General features: G+C 41.8%; 1 protein-coding gene across 2 annotated transcripts in view; it reads right to left on the reverse strand.

Moving 5' to 3' along the window:
- The window catches only part of Hdac8 (histone deacetylase 8), a 221,479-nt gene that overhangs the window by 143,921 nt on the left and 62,128 nt on the right, over positions 1–15,430 (reverse strand). For both annotated transcript variants that reach the window (XM_038316926.1, XM_038316927.1), the window contains exons 5-7: positions 5,576–5,688; positions 1,705–1,782; positions 1,052–1,160 (exon numbers count right to left, since the gene is read on the reverse strand). In XM_038316926.1, the coding sequence (XP_038172854.1) occupies positions 1,052–1,160; positions 1,705–1,782; positions 5,576–5,688 (300 nt within the window). The remainder of the gene's footprint in view (positions 1–1,051; positions 1,161–1,704; positions 1,783–5,575; positions 5,689–15,430) is intronic.

Genomic DNA, 15,430 nt, shown 5'->3' on the forward strand with positions numbered 1-15,430 from the left:
GGTGGCCAGCGCAGGCAGGCTCCTCTGGGAAGTCCCTGTTTTCCACCAGCAACTGGGAGAAAAGTGAGCTGGGTGGGGGTAGGGATCAAGTGTGTTCCCATCCATACTGCTTACTTTCAGTGAGCGTGCCTAGTGGACTTCTCGTCAGATTTACCTTGTCCACTCCCATTGTCAGCAGTAAAAGCATACCTGACCAGTCTGAATTTTCATGAATATGAGTTTAACCTCTCTCCATTCTGTAGGACTCTGAACCCCAATGGCCTTCAAATGAAACTGTCTGCCTATATATGTGTATGCCGGTAATTTGATCCTTAACTCGAGGTTAAAAAGACATTTGGGCTGGGGAGGGATATAGCTTAGTGTATAAAAGGCCCTGGGTTCTCTCTCTGGCATAGAAACAGTCCCTCCTCTCCAATCCCCCAGCTCTTCCTCTTGCTCTGCTTTCTGACTACACTTGGAATGGCGTGTAGAGGTAGAAGGCAATAATCAATGGTAGATAACTACCATCAACTCTAATACTCATGCCGTGGAGAAAAGCACATGTCTCCATGAGAAAACCGAAACATACCCTGTCGGGCTGATGAGATGACACACATGCAAGACAGGACCAGCGAAGGGATTCCACGCGACAGTCTATTTGCTTTTATGTTGGGATGGCCTTTATCATACTGTAAAGGAGGTTATGTCATACCTCTGGTCTCTGGCACAACTGTGTAGTGCTCTCCAACGGGATGGTTAGCACGTTAAATAAGCATAGTGAGTAGTATCTACAAGCTATGTGAGTCAGGCATGGTGATGGCGTATGCCTTTAGGTCCAGCACTTGGGAGTTTGAGTTTGAGGCCAGCCTGGTATGCACAGAGGGTTCCAGGAGAGCCAGGGCTATGTACAGGGACCCTGTCTCAAAAAAACAAAACAAGTAAAAGGTGTGTGAGCATATGATGATTTTCAGTTTCCAAATATTCCTTGAAAACAAGAATCGTGAAGACTGAAAAACATTGCGCATTTCCGAGATCCAATCTATCCGCAACTAGCTCAGTGTTACTACCATACCTTTCACAGATGTGATAGTACTTCTCATCCTGTATGCCATCCTGAATGGGCACATTGACACTGTAGTACCGGCCTTTTCCCAGGCCAACATCAGACATGTCACCTGTTCCTGTAAAAGACAGGAACGCTATGATCAGGCATCAGGAACACGAGCACTAGAAAACACAAAGGACTGTCCAAGAGCAATTTAGAACAGCAAAATGGTCAATTAGGAGAACAATCTAACTTCTTGGTTGTTCCTGAGGAGATGAAACTATGAAAACAATCTAGAAAAATATTTATTATAAACAATGTTGGGGGAAGCAGGAAAACAGGAAGGAAACTGAGAAATAGTAATTTATGTGAGATAAAACAATAAGAGCTACTATCACATATAATTTGCAGTTATCAGAATTACATGTGGTATGTGATAAAGTAATAAGTGGTCTGTCTGTTCACAGACCATAAAAATCACCTGGAATTAAAAAAAAAATCTATTCCTTGTCATTCCCTTTCTCACTGTCACTTGCACTGATATGAGTTAAAATTTCACACAGACTGGCACTGATAAGGTGCCAACAGCATGGACACATATAAAAATAAGATATAAGAAGCATGTAATGGAATTGTAGAATCTAGACATGGAATGTACGGGGAGCATGCAGTTGACTTGCCTGGAAAGAATCCTGGGGAGAATTTGTGCAGGGACACAGTCATAACTTTGGATGTAAAACTGAAGGCATCTTCGACACCTACCAAGAGAGAAAAGTCAGAAGGATCACATCAGATCTGCAACTCCTGTTTTCAACACCTGAAAATCTAAACAAGTAGCTATGGGAAGGAGGTGAGAGGAGAAGGCAGCTATAGTAATAGACAATGACAGAGAAATAACAGAACACAAGCTGCTGGTTTCTGCCTTGAGTAATTACAGACGAGGTAGAATATAGCCCCAATCCATGACAAACTGGAACCAAGCTTCCTCTTTCCAAGCAATAGGATGCCCAAGTTCACCCCAACGTCTATTCGAAATGCTATGAAAGAGCCAAGAGTCCAGAACTGAGGTTCTGTCCACAGAACAGAGAAAAGTGGCACCAGCCAGGCAGGTTCATGGTCTGTTCTGTTTGTTTCTAGTTAAATTCTTGGGACTTTTTCAATGAACTATAAGATGGCAATCCTTTCAAATATAACCAAAAAAAATCAGTGATTCAACTTTATTTAGTTAAAACTTAATGATGAGGTGCCTCTCTATAATACAGTCTTGGTTATAAAAGTGGGTAACCCAAAGTCCCATGAGCACCAAGTCACTTACATTCCATCTTCCTGCTGAAAAAATAGCCATGGTCCTGTCCCTTAACAGCTCCTATATAGGAGGATGTTGCCTTCTGTTTATTTATTTACTAAAACAAACGTTTGTATTTTGGAATTGCTTAAAGGAAGTGAGAGAAATACAATTAAATTCTTGAAACCCAGGGTAGTAATAAAACTTTAAAGGAGCTTGCTGTTCGCCAACTTCAAACTGGTTTGGTATGTGCCCAGAGTAGGGGGTACCTTCAGTTGTTAATAGCAGCTTTAAAACCATTTTAAAGCCTGGAGGAAGATGGTGGGGGGAGCTTTGGTAGACAGATGTCTTCCTTCTTCTTTAACGGTCAGATGCCTGGGAGAGAAAAGCTGAGATTCAACGTAACCCTCCAAAGCCACTAGTTACGTGTTGGCCATGCTGCCCAGTGCTACCCTCTCCTTCCGGGGTCGCACACTGATACTCAGACACTCTGCAATGGAAGGACTATTGGCGAATTCAGGTACTGTATTCAAACAAATATTTCAAACAAAGATATTGTCTCTGTGTTGACTTAAATGTATTTAAGTCTTTTTTAGAGGCCAACAGAGACCTTAAAAAAATATGAACTCTATTTGTATATAACAGGTATGTTTGAATTTCCCAAGCCTTGTGTTTTGCCCTAGGGAGGTAGTTAAAACCAGCTAAAGACTCCAGGCAGAAAGCATTAAGTAAACAAAATAAAATAAATGACAAGACCGTTTCAACAGAGGTAGAAGTACTAAACAAGAGCACTTTATGAAACTGCTAATGATTTATACACCCAGAAATGGAGCAATTTACATTTCCACCAATCCTGTATGCAAATTTGTTTTCTCCTGTGATGACTAGCGCTGGCAGCTGTTACTTCTTTTAACTCGTAGGCAAAGGAATGGCTCTAAGCTGCATTTCTTAGTATTAGGGCACTGCACATCATTTCATATGTTCAGTGGCCATTTGTATCTTGTCTCACGCTAAAAGCTACCAGGTGGGGTTCTAAAAAAGAGTGGACTTTAAAAAGGATCTAGAGAGGCAGGGGATGTGGAGCTGGTGTCAAAGAGAAGAGAAGTTAGGTAAGGAAAGGTGAGGGTGGCTAGGAGGGGCCGGTGAAGCCACCCGCAGGATGCTAGTGGTAGAATCATGGGAGATTTAAAATAAAGCAAATGTGTAAGAATTCTGGGGTAGGGCAAAGGTCACTGGAAGGGAGGTGCTGAAAAGGGGAAATAAAGTGAAATGAAACACCCCGTAAAAGTTGGCTGAAACAGGAAACTCGAAATGGTGTAGGAATAACATGGCGAATGCAAAGAACGGTTTCAGGTGACAGTCTTAATTCATTCTACACGGTTTGGCAGAGTGGGGTCTATTTTTGAACTCTGGTACCAATACTCTGAATCCCATAAGCATTTATTCATTCACAAAACAAATATTTTATTGAGCTGCTACTATATGTACAGTCCTGACAGAAAGAAGTAGACAATTTGATCTCTGCTCTGGGAGAACTTACGCTTTCTGTAGGAAGAAAGGATACTACTTTTGATGAACAATAAGAACAGCACAACACGAAACAGTGACTAGCGATAGAAACATACAGGGCTTCAGCCACACAACACGCTCTTGGGCTGGAGTGGTCAGGATAACCCCACTGCTGTTGGAACCTGAATGAATAGGTAGAGTTTATGGTTGCAGTGAGGTAGGAGGTGGCTAAACTAGGGAAAAGGGAAGCGAAGTCAAGGAGGTAGGGTTAGAGAAACATGTCTGGAAGACAGAGACATGCTTGCTGAACAGAAAAGTTGCAAGAAATGGTTAGAAAGACAAGGGGAGGCCGATTTGAGGCCTTGAAAGGTGAGATAAAGAAAGTCTACTTTTTCAAGCCAGGCGGTGGTGGCGCACACCTTTAATCCCAGCAGTTGGGAGTCAAGAGGCAGGAAGATCTCTAAGAGTTCAAGACCAGTCTGGTCTACAGAGTGAGTTAGTTCTAGGACAGCCAGGGCTACACAGAGAAACCCTGTCTTGAAAAACCAAACAAAAAGAAGAAGAAGAAGAAGAAAAAAAAGTCCACCTTCCCATAAAGAACGTGGTTTTCAAGGCGTCATCTGTAATACAATTGACGTACTTTTAGAGTGCAGGCTATGTGAGTGACGTACTTAGTCTGAGTATGTGATACCTGGGGCACAGCAGTCTGCACGTAAACTCCCCAGGCCACTAGATGCACAATCACATATGAGAACCATTTCTCTAGGCTAGGGGCCATCAAAGTACATGTGGCTAGACAGTAAACATCCTAGACGCCCTAAATGATTTATGGCCCCTGCACACATTTATATACACATAGACATATGCATACCACCAGGGAGGTGGTGGCACACACCTTTAATCCCAGCACTCAGGAGGCAGAGGCAGGCAGATTTTTGTGAGTTCAAGGCCAGCCTGGTCTACAGAGTGAGTTCCAGAACTACATAATGAAAACCTGTCTCAAAAAAACCCAAAACAAAACAAAACAAACAAACAAAAAAACCAATCTCAAACAACAAAAATAAAAATGGAAACCCATTTTTGGCTCACTGGTCATATAAAAATAAGCCATAGTGACATGCTGCCCCTTGTAATGGGCAGTGAAGAGGCTTTGAACATTTTAAATCAAGGCTGTGTCTCACCCTGGAAAGTAGTGAGAAATTCATGGAGAATGGTTCTCAGTGCGTGTGGTGGTTGTTTTTAATCCTTTTCTGTTATCTTTAATTCTTTGTTTCTAGCACTGTACTCCTATCCCAGGATTATATATGTTGGTAACACAAAGAAAGTGATCAATCCGTGAACTGACAGCCTGCGATGAAAACCCCCAAATGTTGGTCCTTCCTATAGCCATTGTACCTTGAGAGAGAAGATCCTCACCTCTAACCCAAGAGCTCCCCTAAAAACCCATTCAAAGGCCCCAAAGAGCTTCCTGGACATTGGAGTAAACACAAGTGAGATCTCTCCATCCTTCCATTTTCTATTATAAAGTTTAGCTTCAGGAGACAGGAGAGAGGAAATGACAGGAGCCTGTCCAGCTTGGGCAGGAGAAAGGAACGGTTTCAGTCCGAGAAATCTATGCACCACCTACCCCAGAAATGACAATTAGGAACATATCAATTGCATTAGGCATTTCTCCTTTTATTAGTTGCCTAGAAGTAGCTTTATTGATCAAAACCTGCTGTCCTAGTAGTAAAGTATCTTTGAAACTGAGGGCTTACCATCTCCATGGTGCAGATCCAAATCCACATAGAGAATACGGTCAAATTTCCGTCGCAATCTTAATATTCCCAGGACAGCATCATTGAGATAACAAAAACCAGATGCTTCATCTCTGCAAGAAAACATGTTGCTACAGCCAACAACCAAAACGCAGTCCAAGGGAGTCTTTACAGCCAAGTATCTAACCGTTGAGATCTAGTCCCATAAAATCCCCCATCTTTTAAGAAAAACAAATTTCACCTATAAGGATTATATAGTGAGTGGCCCAGAACGATGAGAAAGTGAAGCGCTGCACTAGGTAAACATTCAGAATGACTGGTAGTGTTTTCCCACTCACAACTCCAGTGCTTTCAAAGGATCAGACTATTGTAATTATACCGGATAAGACGATGTTTCTATGACAATTAGGGGATCATTTAAAAAAAAAACCAATCTTGTAGTCCCCTGGGGTCATGGTCCCCCGGGGTCATAGTCCCTTGAGGTCATACCAATAAACACTGAGTTTTCACTGGTAGCACTCCAAGGAAACTAAGACCTTGCTGGGGTCTTAAAGACAAGTTGACAGAAGATGAAGACTGGGTTCTTTGAACAGACTCTATGTATACCCCACAGGTTGGTTATTTTTTTATTGTAATATGCCTTGGCACTTGTTAGTCATGAGAACTCAAAGCAAAACAGACAAATGCACAACACTTTGGGCACAGCGATGTGGCTGCCTTTCTAAGAACGCAAGTTTACAATGAGGAGTGAAGAAGCCTCTACTAAAGGTATCTGGCTTCACAAAACCCAGTCACAGATCTCACTGGCGCCCGATGACTTTTCTGTGTTGGTGCTGTCACTTTAGCCTCTTATCAACATTCACTTGCTCTTTCATTACACTTTTATTTGAGCCTTGCTGATTAGATATAAAAGAACACTATTTGTCATGAGTGTATTAGAACTTAGAACTTATTTTAAAGCATCATTCCAAACGCCAGTTTCTTTTATTTCCATAGATACTTCAAACATCCAGACCCTGTCCCCTTTCTGATTTCCATGAGACTTTATTTGACACAAAATTCTATACATAGACATTTGAAATGGCACCATTGCTACTGTGAGAAACCTTTCTAGTGTTTACATAATGCATAAAGCTTCGTGAAATCTTCCACACTCCAAATGAAGCCCTGGTTCACATGCTGAATTGATGAAGATGATGAGCAGCGAGTTGGTTAAAAACAAAATCACTGGCCACTGCCTGTGCTTCACCGAGGGAACACAGCAATTATTCTAGCTAAATGGCTTGTCCTTAGGTATGCAACAGGGAAAAAAACCAAGGCGAGCAAGGATGAGTTCAAGCACAAATTCTCTGTGAGAATTAAATGTGTAGCTCTGAGTGTTCTTGCATGTGCACGCTATTTTCTAGTTCGGAAAGTTTACATTTTATAAATCTACTGTCTTAATACGTGGAAGAGTTAGTGTGTTATCCTGATAAACATCAGTTTGGGGATGGAACAGTAAGTGCTAGCAAAAGGAGGAAAGAGAAGATAGTCATGAATGACGATGGCCACAACACTGACAATTCTAGTTCTTTATTTTCTATGGCAATGTGTAATCTTTTCCTACCTCTGGATGGGATTACCGTATTAGATTATCAAAATCTCATAAAGTGACGCCATACACATGTAATCCCAGCGCTCAGTAGGCAGACACAGAATCATAAGTTGTAGGCCAGCATGGGTTACACAGCGAAACCCTGTCTTATAAAGCCAAGGGCTGGAAATAAAGCTCAGACGTGAGCAATGACTAGCATCGCAAAGCTCTGGGTTTGATTCCTAGTATTAAACCAACAAGAAGCAAGCAAGCTTAGATTAAGGGAGTTTTGGAGTTTTTTTTGGGAGGGGGGGCTGGTCATTTGGTTTACACTTCCACATCACAGTCTGTCACTGAAGAAAGTCAGGACAGGAACTCAAACAGGACAGGAACCTGGAGGCAGGAGCTGATGCAGACAGAGGCCATGGGGCAGGCGTTGGGGGAAGTGGGATGCTGCTTACGTTTATTTTCATAGGCTTATAGAAATAAATACACATTTAGATAAGATTGCTAAAATTCCCACAAAATGAGGAAACTGAACTTTCAAGACTTTCAAAGTGCTAAAAAATAATATTTAAAAACCCCATCCAAATGCCAGGCATGGTAGTGCAAGTTTTTAATGCCAGCAGGCAGATCTTTGTAAGTTCAAGACTAGCCTGGTCTATATAGCAAGTTCCAGGCTACCCAGGACTACACAGTTCAAGTATCTTTTTAAAAATTTCCTTTTTCTTTATCCTTTGTGGCTTTCACATCATACATTTCAATCCCATTCATCTCCCCATCTCTTCACATCCGCCCTCTGCCCTTGCAATCCCCCCCAAAATAAAATAAAATAAAATTTAAGAAAAAAGAAAAGAAAAGAAAAATCTCACTGTGGAAGCTGCAGTTTAAGACAGTGAGTCACACAGTAAACCCTTTAGCCCATATACCTTTATTGCAAACGTTCACTGCCAAGAGTCATGGGTCTGGTTTGAGGCCTCTGGCTTCTGCTACACTGTGGATGCTGGGCCCTCACTGGGACTCCTCTTGGATATCCTGTTGTTGTCCTGTGTTGTGGAGATCCCATAGCTTTGGACCTGCAGGACCAGCCCCTTCACATGCTCTAGAAGTTCATAGATGGGGTGGATGTTGAGTTGAGCCAACTCATAACCCTGGTTCTGGGCAGGGTTGGCCATCCTGACAGTTGTCCCCAGTCCCCACCACCAGGATGAACTCTCCAGCACTGCCCCAGCTGTCCTGTGAGGCAACGAGCAAGGGGCTGGGCCAGTTCTCCTGCTCTCCTGTTCTCAGGGTCAGCTCACCTCTACCTCCATCACCAGGGCCAGCTCTACTGTGCTACCCAGGCGAGGTGCAGGGGCCACTCTCCTGAGTGCTACAGCAAAAGAAGGGCAAGGACAGCACTCCTGTTCTTCCGACCTCAGGGCCAACTCTCCTAGCTGCCACAGGCAGCAAAGGGGTGGGGGAGCATCTCTCCCTTGGAAGACGAGGGGCAGGTCAGATCTCCCAAACTCATATTCTCGGGCTGGTTCACCCACACCCTGCCAACAGGGTCAGCTCTACTGTGCTGCCCGGGTGAGGTGCAGGGCCAGCTTTTCTGAGTGCTGCAGCTGGTAACAGGGTGGGAGGGGAAGAGTTTAGCTTCCTCGCCTGCCACAGATGGCAGGGATGAGGGGGAAGGGCATCTTTCCCTTGCCCTCACTACCACACAGCAGACAGGCTATCCCACTCTCACGGGAGGGTCAGCTCCCTCATCTGCCACAGGTAGAGAGGGTCGAGGGGCAACGGGGGCAATGAGACTCTATCTTAAAAAGAAAAGAAAAATATTTTAAGAATTCAAGATCATATAGTTTATGCAAATGTGTTAATAAATAAGGCTAATTTAATAATTTACATATTAAATCAGTTATATCTTATTTATCATTTGCAGGTATAATATACAGGAGTATTTTTAGTCTGCTTAGATATGTTCTTCCTAAACATTTACAGGTTCACTGACTGAGTGAGCTAGCATTACTTCTAACAAATGTTTAATAGTATGCAAAATGTACATTTGTTTAACCAAGTTGAGCCATTATTATGGCAAACTAATTTCAACAGTAATTGTGTTTTGTATTCTACCAATTTAAGATAATTTGTAAGATCTTAAGGTAACTGAAAACTCTGGCTGATGCCTAATTTAATTATTTCTAAGGAAATGTTGACACATTAGCACAGAACCTTGGGCTTATATGCATTTGCTTCTTATTTGTGCATGCGTATATGAATATATGGTACATTTATGTGTTTATGTGTGGTCACATGCATGTGGCTGCACATGTGTGCACTTGCATGTGGAGGTCAGAGGTTAATGTTGGGTGTCTCAATCTTTCTCTTATTTAATGAAGAAGTGTCTTGCTTAATGTGGCCCTCATAGATGCAGCCAGCTTGCCCTAGGGCTGCTCTGTCACCACCTCCTGAGCACTGGGATTACAGGCGACGCACAGAGTCTACCTGGCTTTTATATGGACTGCCAATCCAAATTCTGGTCGTTATGCTTAGGCAGTAAGCATTTTATCCACTCCCTACCTCTGCTTTTATTTATGTAAGTTACAGGAAGCTATATATATGTATGTTAAAAGATGTGTTCTTTTTGCCACCAAGAGAAAAAGGATACAGAAATTTGTATTAGAAATACAAATTTGTATTAGAAATACAAATATTAGAAAGGATACAGAAAGTTGTAGAGGTTTCACAAAAGAGAGCTATATTTGTTTATATCAGAGCTGGCTAAATTTTGGTGTGTAATTTATCACGTTTCTGACAAGAACTTTAATTGCAAGCATATTGATGAAAAAGCCAGTTTTGTTATTTCTGTATTTAAAAGACAAAGAATTTTGAATTCTTGGTCTGTTCTTACAGCAAGCTGGGAATGGTTTGCCTTACCTGCTGGAAGATCTTCTTAGATAACAAAGATTCTGTATCTTCCCAGAATTACCTTCCATAGTTCCCCACTTTTCACTTTCATTGGCCTCGCATATGGTAAGCAAGCCCTCTTTTTTGGGATACGCTCCCATAGTTCTCTATTACTTAAGAAAGCAAAGTCTTCTCACTTAGGAAGGAACTAAGGGCTTTAGGCTTGCTTCTATGCTTATATGGAAAATATTTTGTTACTTAGAACAGAGAGCCAAGCGTTATTTTTTAATAGTTTTTTAAAAGGTACTTTATTTATTCTTATTTCATGTAATTTGTGTGGGTTCATATCTGAATAGACTAGTAAGCATCTATTTTGTTAAGAAGTAAATTTTGTAGCACCAACTTTCATTCATGAGACTGACATTTGGGCTGAGGTTTATTGGAAGTTATACTCAAAGAGGTCTGTTTGCTCTTTCAGAGGACCCAGGTTTATTTCCTAGCAGCCCTCAAAGCATCCCACAACCATTGTAACTCAGATTCCAGTGGATCCAGGCATCCCATGGATCCAGTGGATCCGTTCTGTGCAGGTACCAGGCCAACACATGGCCCACATATATACATGCATTATTTTTAACAACCCATCACCCTATCTTAATCAAGTCTCAAAGGGCCGGGAGGAAAAACCCACAAAGGATTTTTGTCTGACTTCATAAAGAAAGAGGCACCTATGACTGTTGGCTTTGTGTGGTGTTACTACTGCAGCATCGCATAGGTGGAGCTGTCAGGTCAGAAGTGGTGATTTGCCTCTCCTAGGTTAAAATGGCAAAATGGTATCAATATAAATATTTCATAAGCTGTATGCTGTATGAGATCATCCATGTCTCCACAGGACATGATATGTTTCTATTTGTCAGAGTTCAGCTTGCTGCTCTGTCAAATATTAGACAACTAGAGGACCACAGCCCTCAGCCATCTGTGAGGACTGCATGCCAACACCCCTAGTGGGTTCCTGAAACCCTGGAAGGTACAAAGCAATTTATATATCATGTTTTTCTGCATGTATGTATGTAACACACCATGTGTGTGATACATAGCTTATGATAAAATCCAAATTATAAGTGACAATAAAAGATTAACAAGAATATCAAAACAATGATAAGCGTGCAGTATAAAAGTTATATGAATGCAGTCTGGTTCTCTGTCTCTCCAGATATATTTTTAAACATTTTTCTCCTTTATTTTTATTTTATGTGTACAGGTATTTTGCTTGCATGTATGTCTGTGTACTACATACCTATCATCACATGTGGAAGCCAAAAGAGGGCATCAGATCCCCTGGAACTGGAGTTACAGAAAGTTATGAGTTACCATGTGGGTAATGGACTTGAACCTGGGTCCTTTGGAAGAGCAACCAGTGCTCTTAAGCACTGAACCATCTTTCCAGCCCCGCTCCAAATACATTAATGTGCTGGACTGATGATGGTTCATTATGAGGAACTGAAACAGAGGAATGTGAAATCACGGATGGGGGTTGTCTTAGTTAGGGTTTCTACTGATATGATAAAACACCATGACCAAAGGCAACTTGTGGAGGAAAAGGTTTATTGTATTTTATAGCTTGTAGTTCATCATCCAAGAAAGTCAGGGCAGAAACCTAGAGGCAGGAACCAAAGCAGAGGTCATGGAGGAGTGCTGCTTAGCTTACTGACTTGCTCATTATGGCTTGCTCAGCTTGCTTACTGCTTGCTCACCGAGAAGACCCTGCCCAGGGGTGGCACCACTTGCAATGGGGTAGGCACCGTCTAGGTTGTGTCACGTTGATGAACACTAGCCAGCACAGGGGCTCACTGCACAGTGTTTTCACTCCAAATTTAAGGAGATTTTTGTTCAATGTTAACTTGGTCATAACTGTGCTTCTTGATTTTGAATCTTGGATCTTCCTAGTCACTGGTTTTCAACTGGGGATTCATGTCATTTACCTAATACAAATGTTTAAGATGTAGTCTAGATTACTGAATCTCTTTATTTGCCTTCCCTGATAGATTCTGGGTATAATCTAACTAAATGTTTGATGCATTCATTTTACACTAGATCCAGATTTTTATATGCTATTTCTGAGTCTTTTCCCTATAAAGATAATGTTCATACATTTTTATAAATTAGACACAATACCCTGTCTTCTTTGAAAAGAGTTAATCATTATGTTTACAGATATTTTGTTGACAATTTTTGGATTGGCTTTTATCTTGTTTTGCATGCCATAGAAACAACTACATCTCCTTGTCAGCTGCATTATTATTCTTGTAATGAACTCTCATCAGATTTTTCCCTTTTGAAAATGAGCAGTAATAAGGTAACCACAGCTATTGTAAGTCTTTTGTCATCTACAGATTGTTTTTTATGTTTTCTTTCAACGCTTCCCTGAAAGTACCTACCACCAGCTATAAGCTAGAGGGCTTCTATCTCAACAAAATCCCCTCTGAGAGCTCTGACAGCCTCACGGGAAAGAACTGTGCTGGGTGCTTTTGTGCACAAGCTTCTGTCGGGTAGTAGGTGCTCTACCACTCATCTATAGCCCCTGCCCCGCTTTCCTTTTTCTTTTCTTCTTTCTCTTTCTTTTTCTTTCTCAGCCTCAGGGACCGACCCTACAGCCTCGCATATGTGAGACGAGCACTTAAGGACTGAGAAACACCCCTAGTCCTGATTGAACAAGTTTAAACATGTTTGAAGCCACGCTAGTAAATAGTAAACTAAGTTGAAATGTTGAAAACTAATTGAAAAGCAGGAGAGCTAATAATATGCCTAACTCCAGCCTGAAGGGCCTAACTATTAATCATATAGACCCCTCAAGGAGCTGATGAAGGACAATAACGAGTTCTGTTTGGAATATTTGTTTGTTTTTTGAGACAAGGTCTTATGGCTGGCCTGCAACACACTATTATAGAGCAGGCTGGCCTTGAATTTGTGGCAGTCCTTCTGCCTCTGCCTCTTGAGTGCTGGGATTTACAAGTGTGAGTCACCACACCTTGCTTACCACTTGGTATTGTCCAGGGCTTGATTTTGTTAACTCCTAGCCATATTAGAACATGGATGGTGGCATCTCATTGAGGATTTGATTTGTGTTTCCCTGATAACTGATACCAGACATCCTTTGAGATTCTGGTGGCTGGGTATGTGTGCCATGGTGCACATGTAGAAGGGTCAGAGGACAACACTGTGGAGTCAGATCCATAGGTTCTGTGGATCAAACCTGGGTCACCAAGCCTACATGGGAACTGCCTTATACACTGACCCATGTCTCTGATCTCAAATTAACAACTTTTATGCATCAAAAGACATTAAGGAAAATGAAAAGAAAACCTACATGATGAGAAAATCTTTGTCAGTCATTTGCCTGATAAGGACTTACTATGCAGAAAATGTGAATAATCCTCACAACTCGACAACAAAAAGACAAATTCGAGACTACACAGAGGGCTTGAATGGGCATCTTTAAAACACATACAGAGAGCGAAAACGAGAGAGAGAGAGAGAGAGAGAGAGAGAGAGAGAGAGAGAGAGAGAGCGAGGAGAGAGAGAGAGAGAGAAAGAGAGAGAGATTAAAGGGTTTATGTTTGATCAACTTAAGTTTATCTCTTTTTAAAAATGTTGTCCCTGAGTGTGTAAGGTTACAACTATGTACCACATCTGGCTTGCTTGTTTGACATGGGGTATCATTAGATACCCACTGTAAATGTATTATTATTATTATTAATTTAGATTTTTGAGATAGTCTCATTGTGTAGCTTTAACTGTTCTGAAACTCACTGTGTAGAGCAGGCTGGCCTCCAAATCTCAGAGCTCTGGCTACCTCTGCTTTTCAGAGTGCTGGAATTAATGTGTTCACCACTATGCCTGACTCCAGCTTGGATTTGAATTTGTGCTCTTCCTGCCTCAGCCTCCAAAATCCTGGGATCATAGCAAAACATGGTGGTGTATACCTTTAGCCCCAGAACTCAGGAAGCAGAGACAGAGGCAAGTGTATCTCCATGAGTTCAAGTCCAGAGTGGACTTGAACAATATAATGAGTTGAGGGCCAGCCCAGGCTACATAGTCTCAAAACCAAAACAAACAAAAACCAAAACCAAAAATTGAACCCACTCTTAGCACCACCACCAAAAGTCCTGGGATTATGTTTTCACCATACCTCATTCTTTTCGTCATTTAGACACCTCAATTACTGGCTCGAAAACAACTGACCTTTGGTATTACTGCCTGACAGATGGCTTACTTAGTTTACAGGAATGACGGTACCTGACAGACATTCACACGTCTGCTTTGGTCCACTCAGCAGGATTATGACTACCTAAAGTACTTAGGTATGAGTGATATTTGTCTTAAACAAAGGGGCAAAATGACAGTTTTGAAGTGTCTCTGAGCCCTGTTTACCCTAGAAGGCCGAGATGGCTAAGAAATCTCTCCCACCTTTTGTTCTCCAAGGGAAGATTAATCAGAGGGTTCACTCTCCCTTGGCACATTATTCCAGGATAAAATCCATCTTCATTCTCTCTTAGAGTACCCACGGGACTTCCAGATCACTCACTGTCTGCCACTGCGACCACCCAGGCTCCCTTCCTGGTCTCTGAGATGCTTGAAGAAATAACTCCCCTAGCTATCCCCTGCATTTTCTCTTTCACACCACCGGCACACATGTTCAGGAGAAAGACCAGGTTCAACACACATATTTCTGAACACTTCAAGGAATGAGTATGCAGTTTAGTGATCAGGCAGTTGCTTCAAAGAATAAGCACACACATGCAAAGCCTCGACAGACAGAGCTCCACCTATACCTTCTTAAACGCCTGGATGAGCTGTGACTCAGAAGCATACCGCTCAGTCAATTGCATTTGCTAGTTTCTAATGTCCATTAAAGGTCAGGGACGGTCAGGAATCGTGGCTCATGCTTTTAGTCCTAGTACTCAGGAGGCAGAAGCACGTGGGTCTCTGAGTTCAAGGCTAGCCTGATGTACATAGGGAATTCTAGCACAGTCAGGGCTACACAAAGAGACTGTATCTTAAAAAACAACCCTGAAAACGAAAAAGTGTCAGGGACACTGAATCGCGACATGAAGACTTTGAGGAAAAACATCAGGTGGCTCTCTCCCTCTGGCAAAGGTCCATGCCAATACTGTTCTATCACTTCAAAGACTCTGCAACAATCTTTTTCATAAAGTTTGGGGGGCTGTCATTTATTGATGGTCATTTAGAGTATTCACTATATCTTCCTTTTGTAGGTATTCTGAAACGGAGAATCTCAAACATGCCATTTTGAATCTGTACAAATATATATCAAAGACTATTAATAGATGAATAATCCCTGGACCAAAGATTTCACTTGTAATTTAATTAAA

The sequence above is a fragment of the Arvicola amphibius genome, chromosome X (assembly GCF_903992535.2).
Source record: "Arvicola amphibius chromosome X, mArvAmp1.2, whole genome shotgun sequence".
Classification (NCBI taxonomy): domain Eukaryota; kingdom Metazoa; phylum Chordata; class Mammalia; order Rodentia; family Cricetidae; genus Arvicola; species Arvicola amphibius.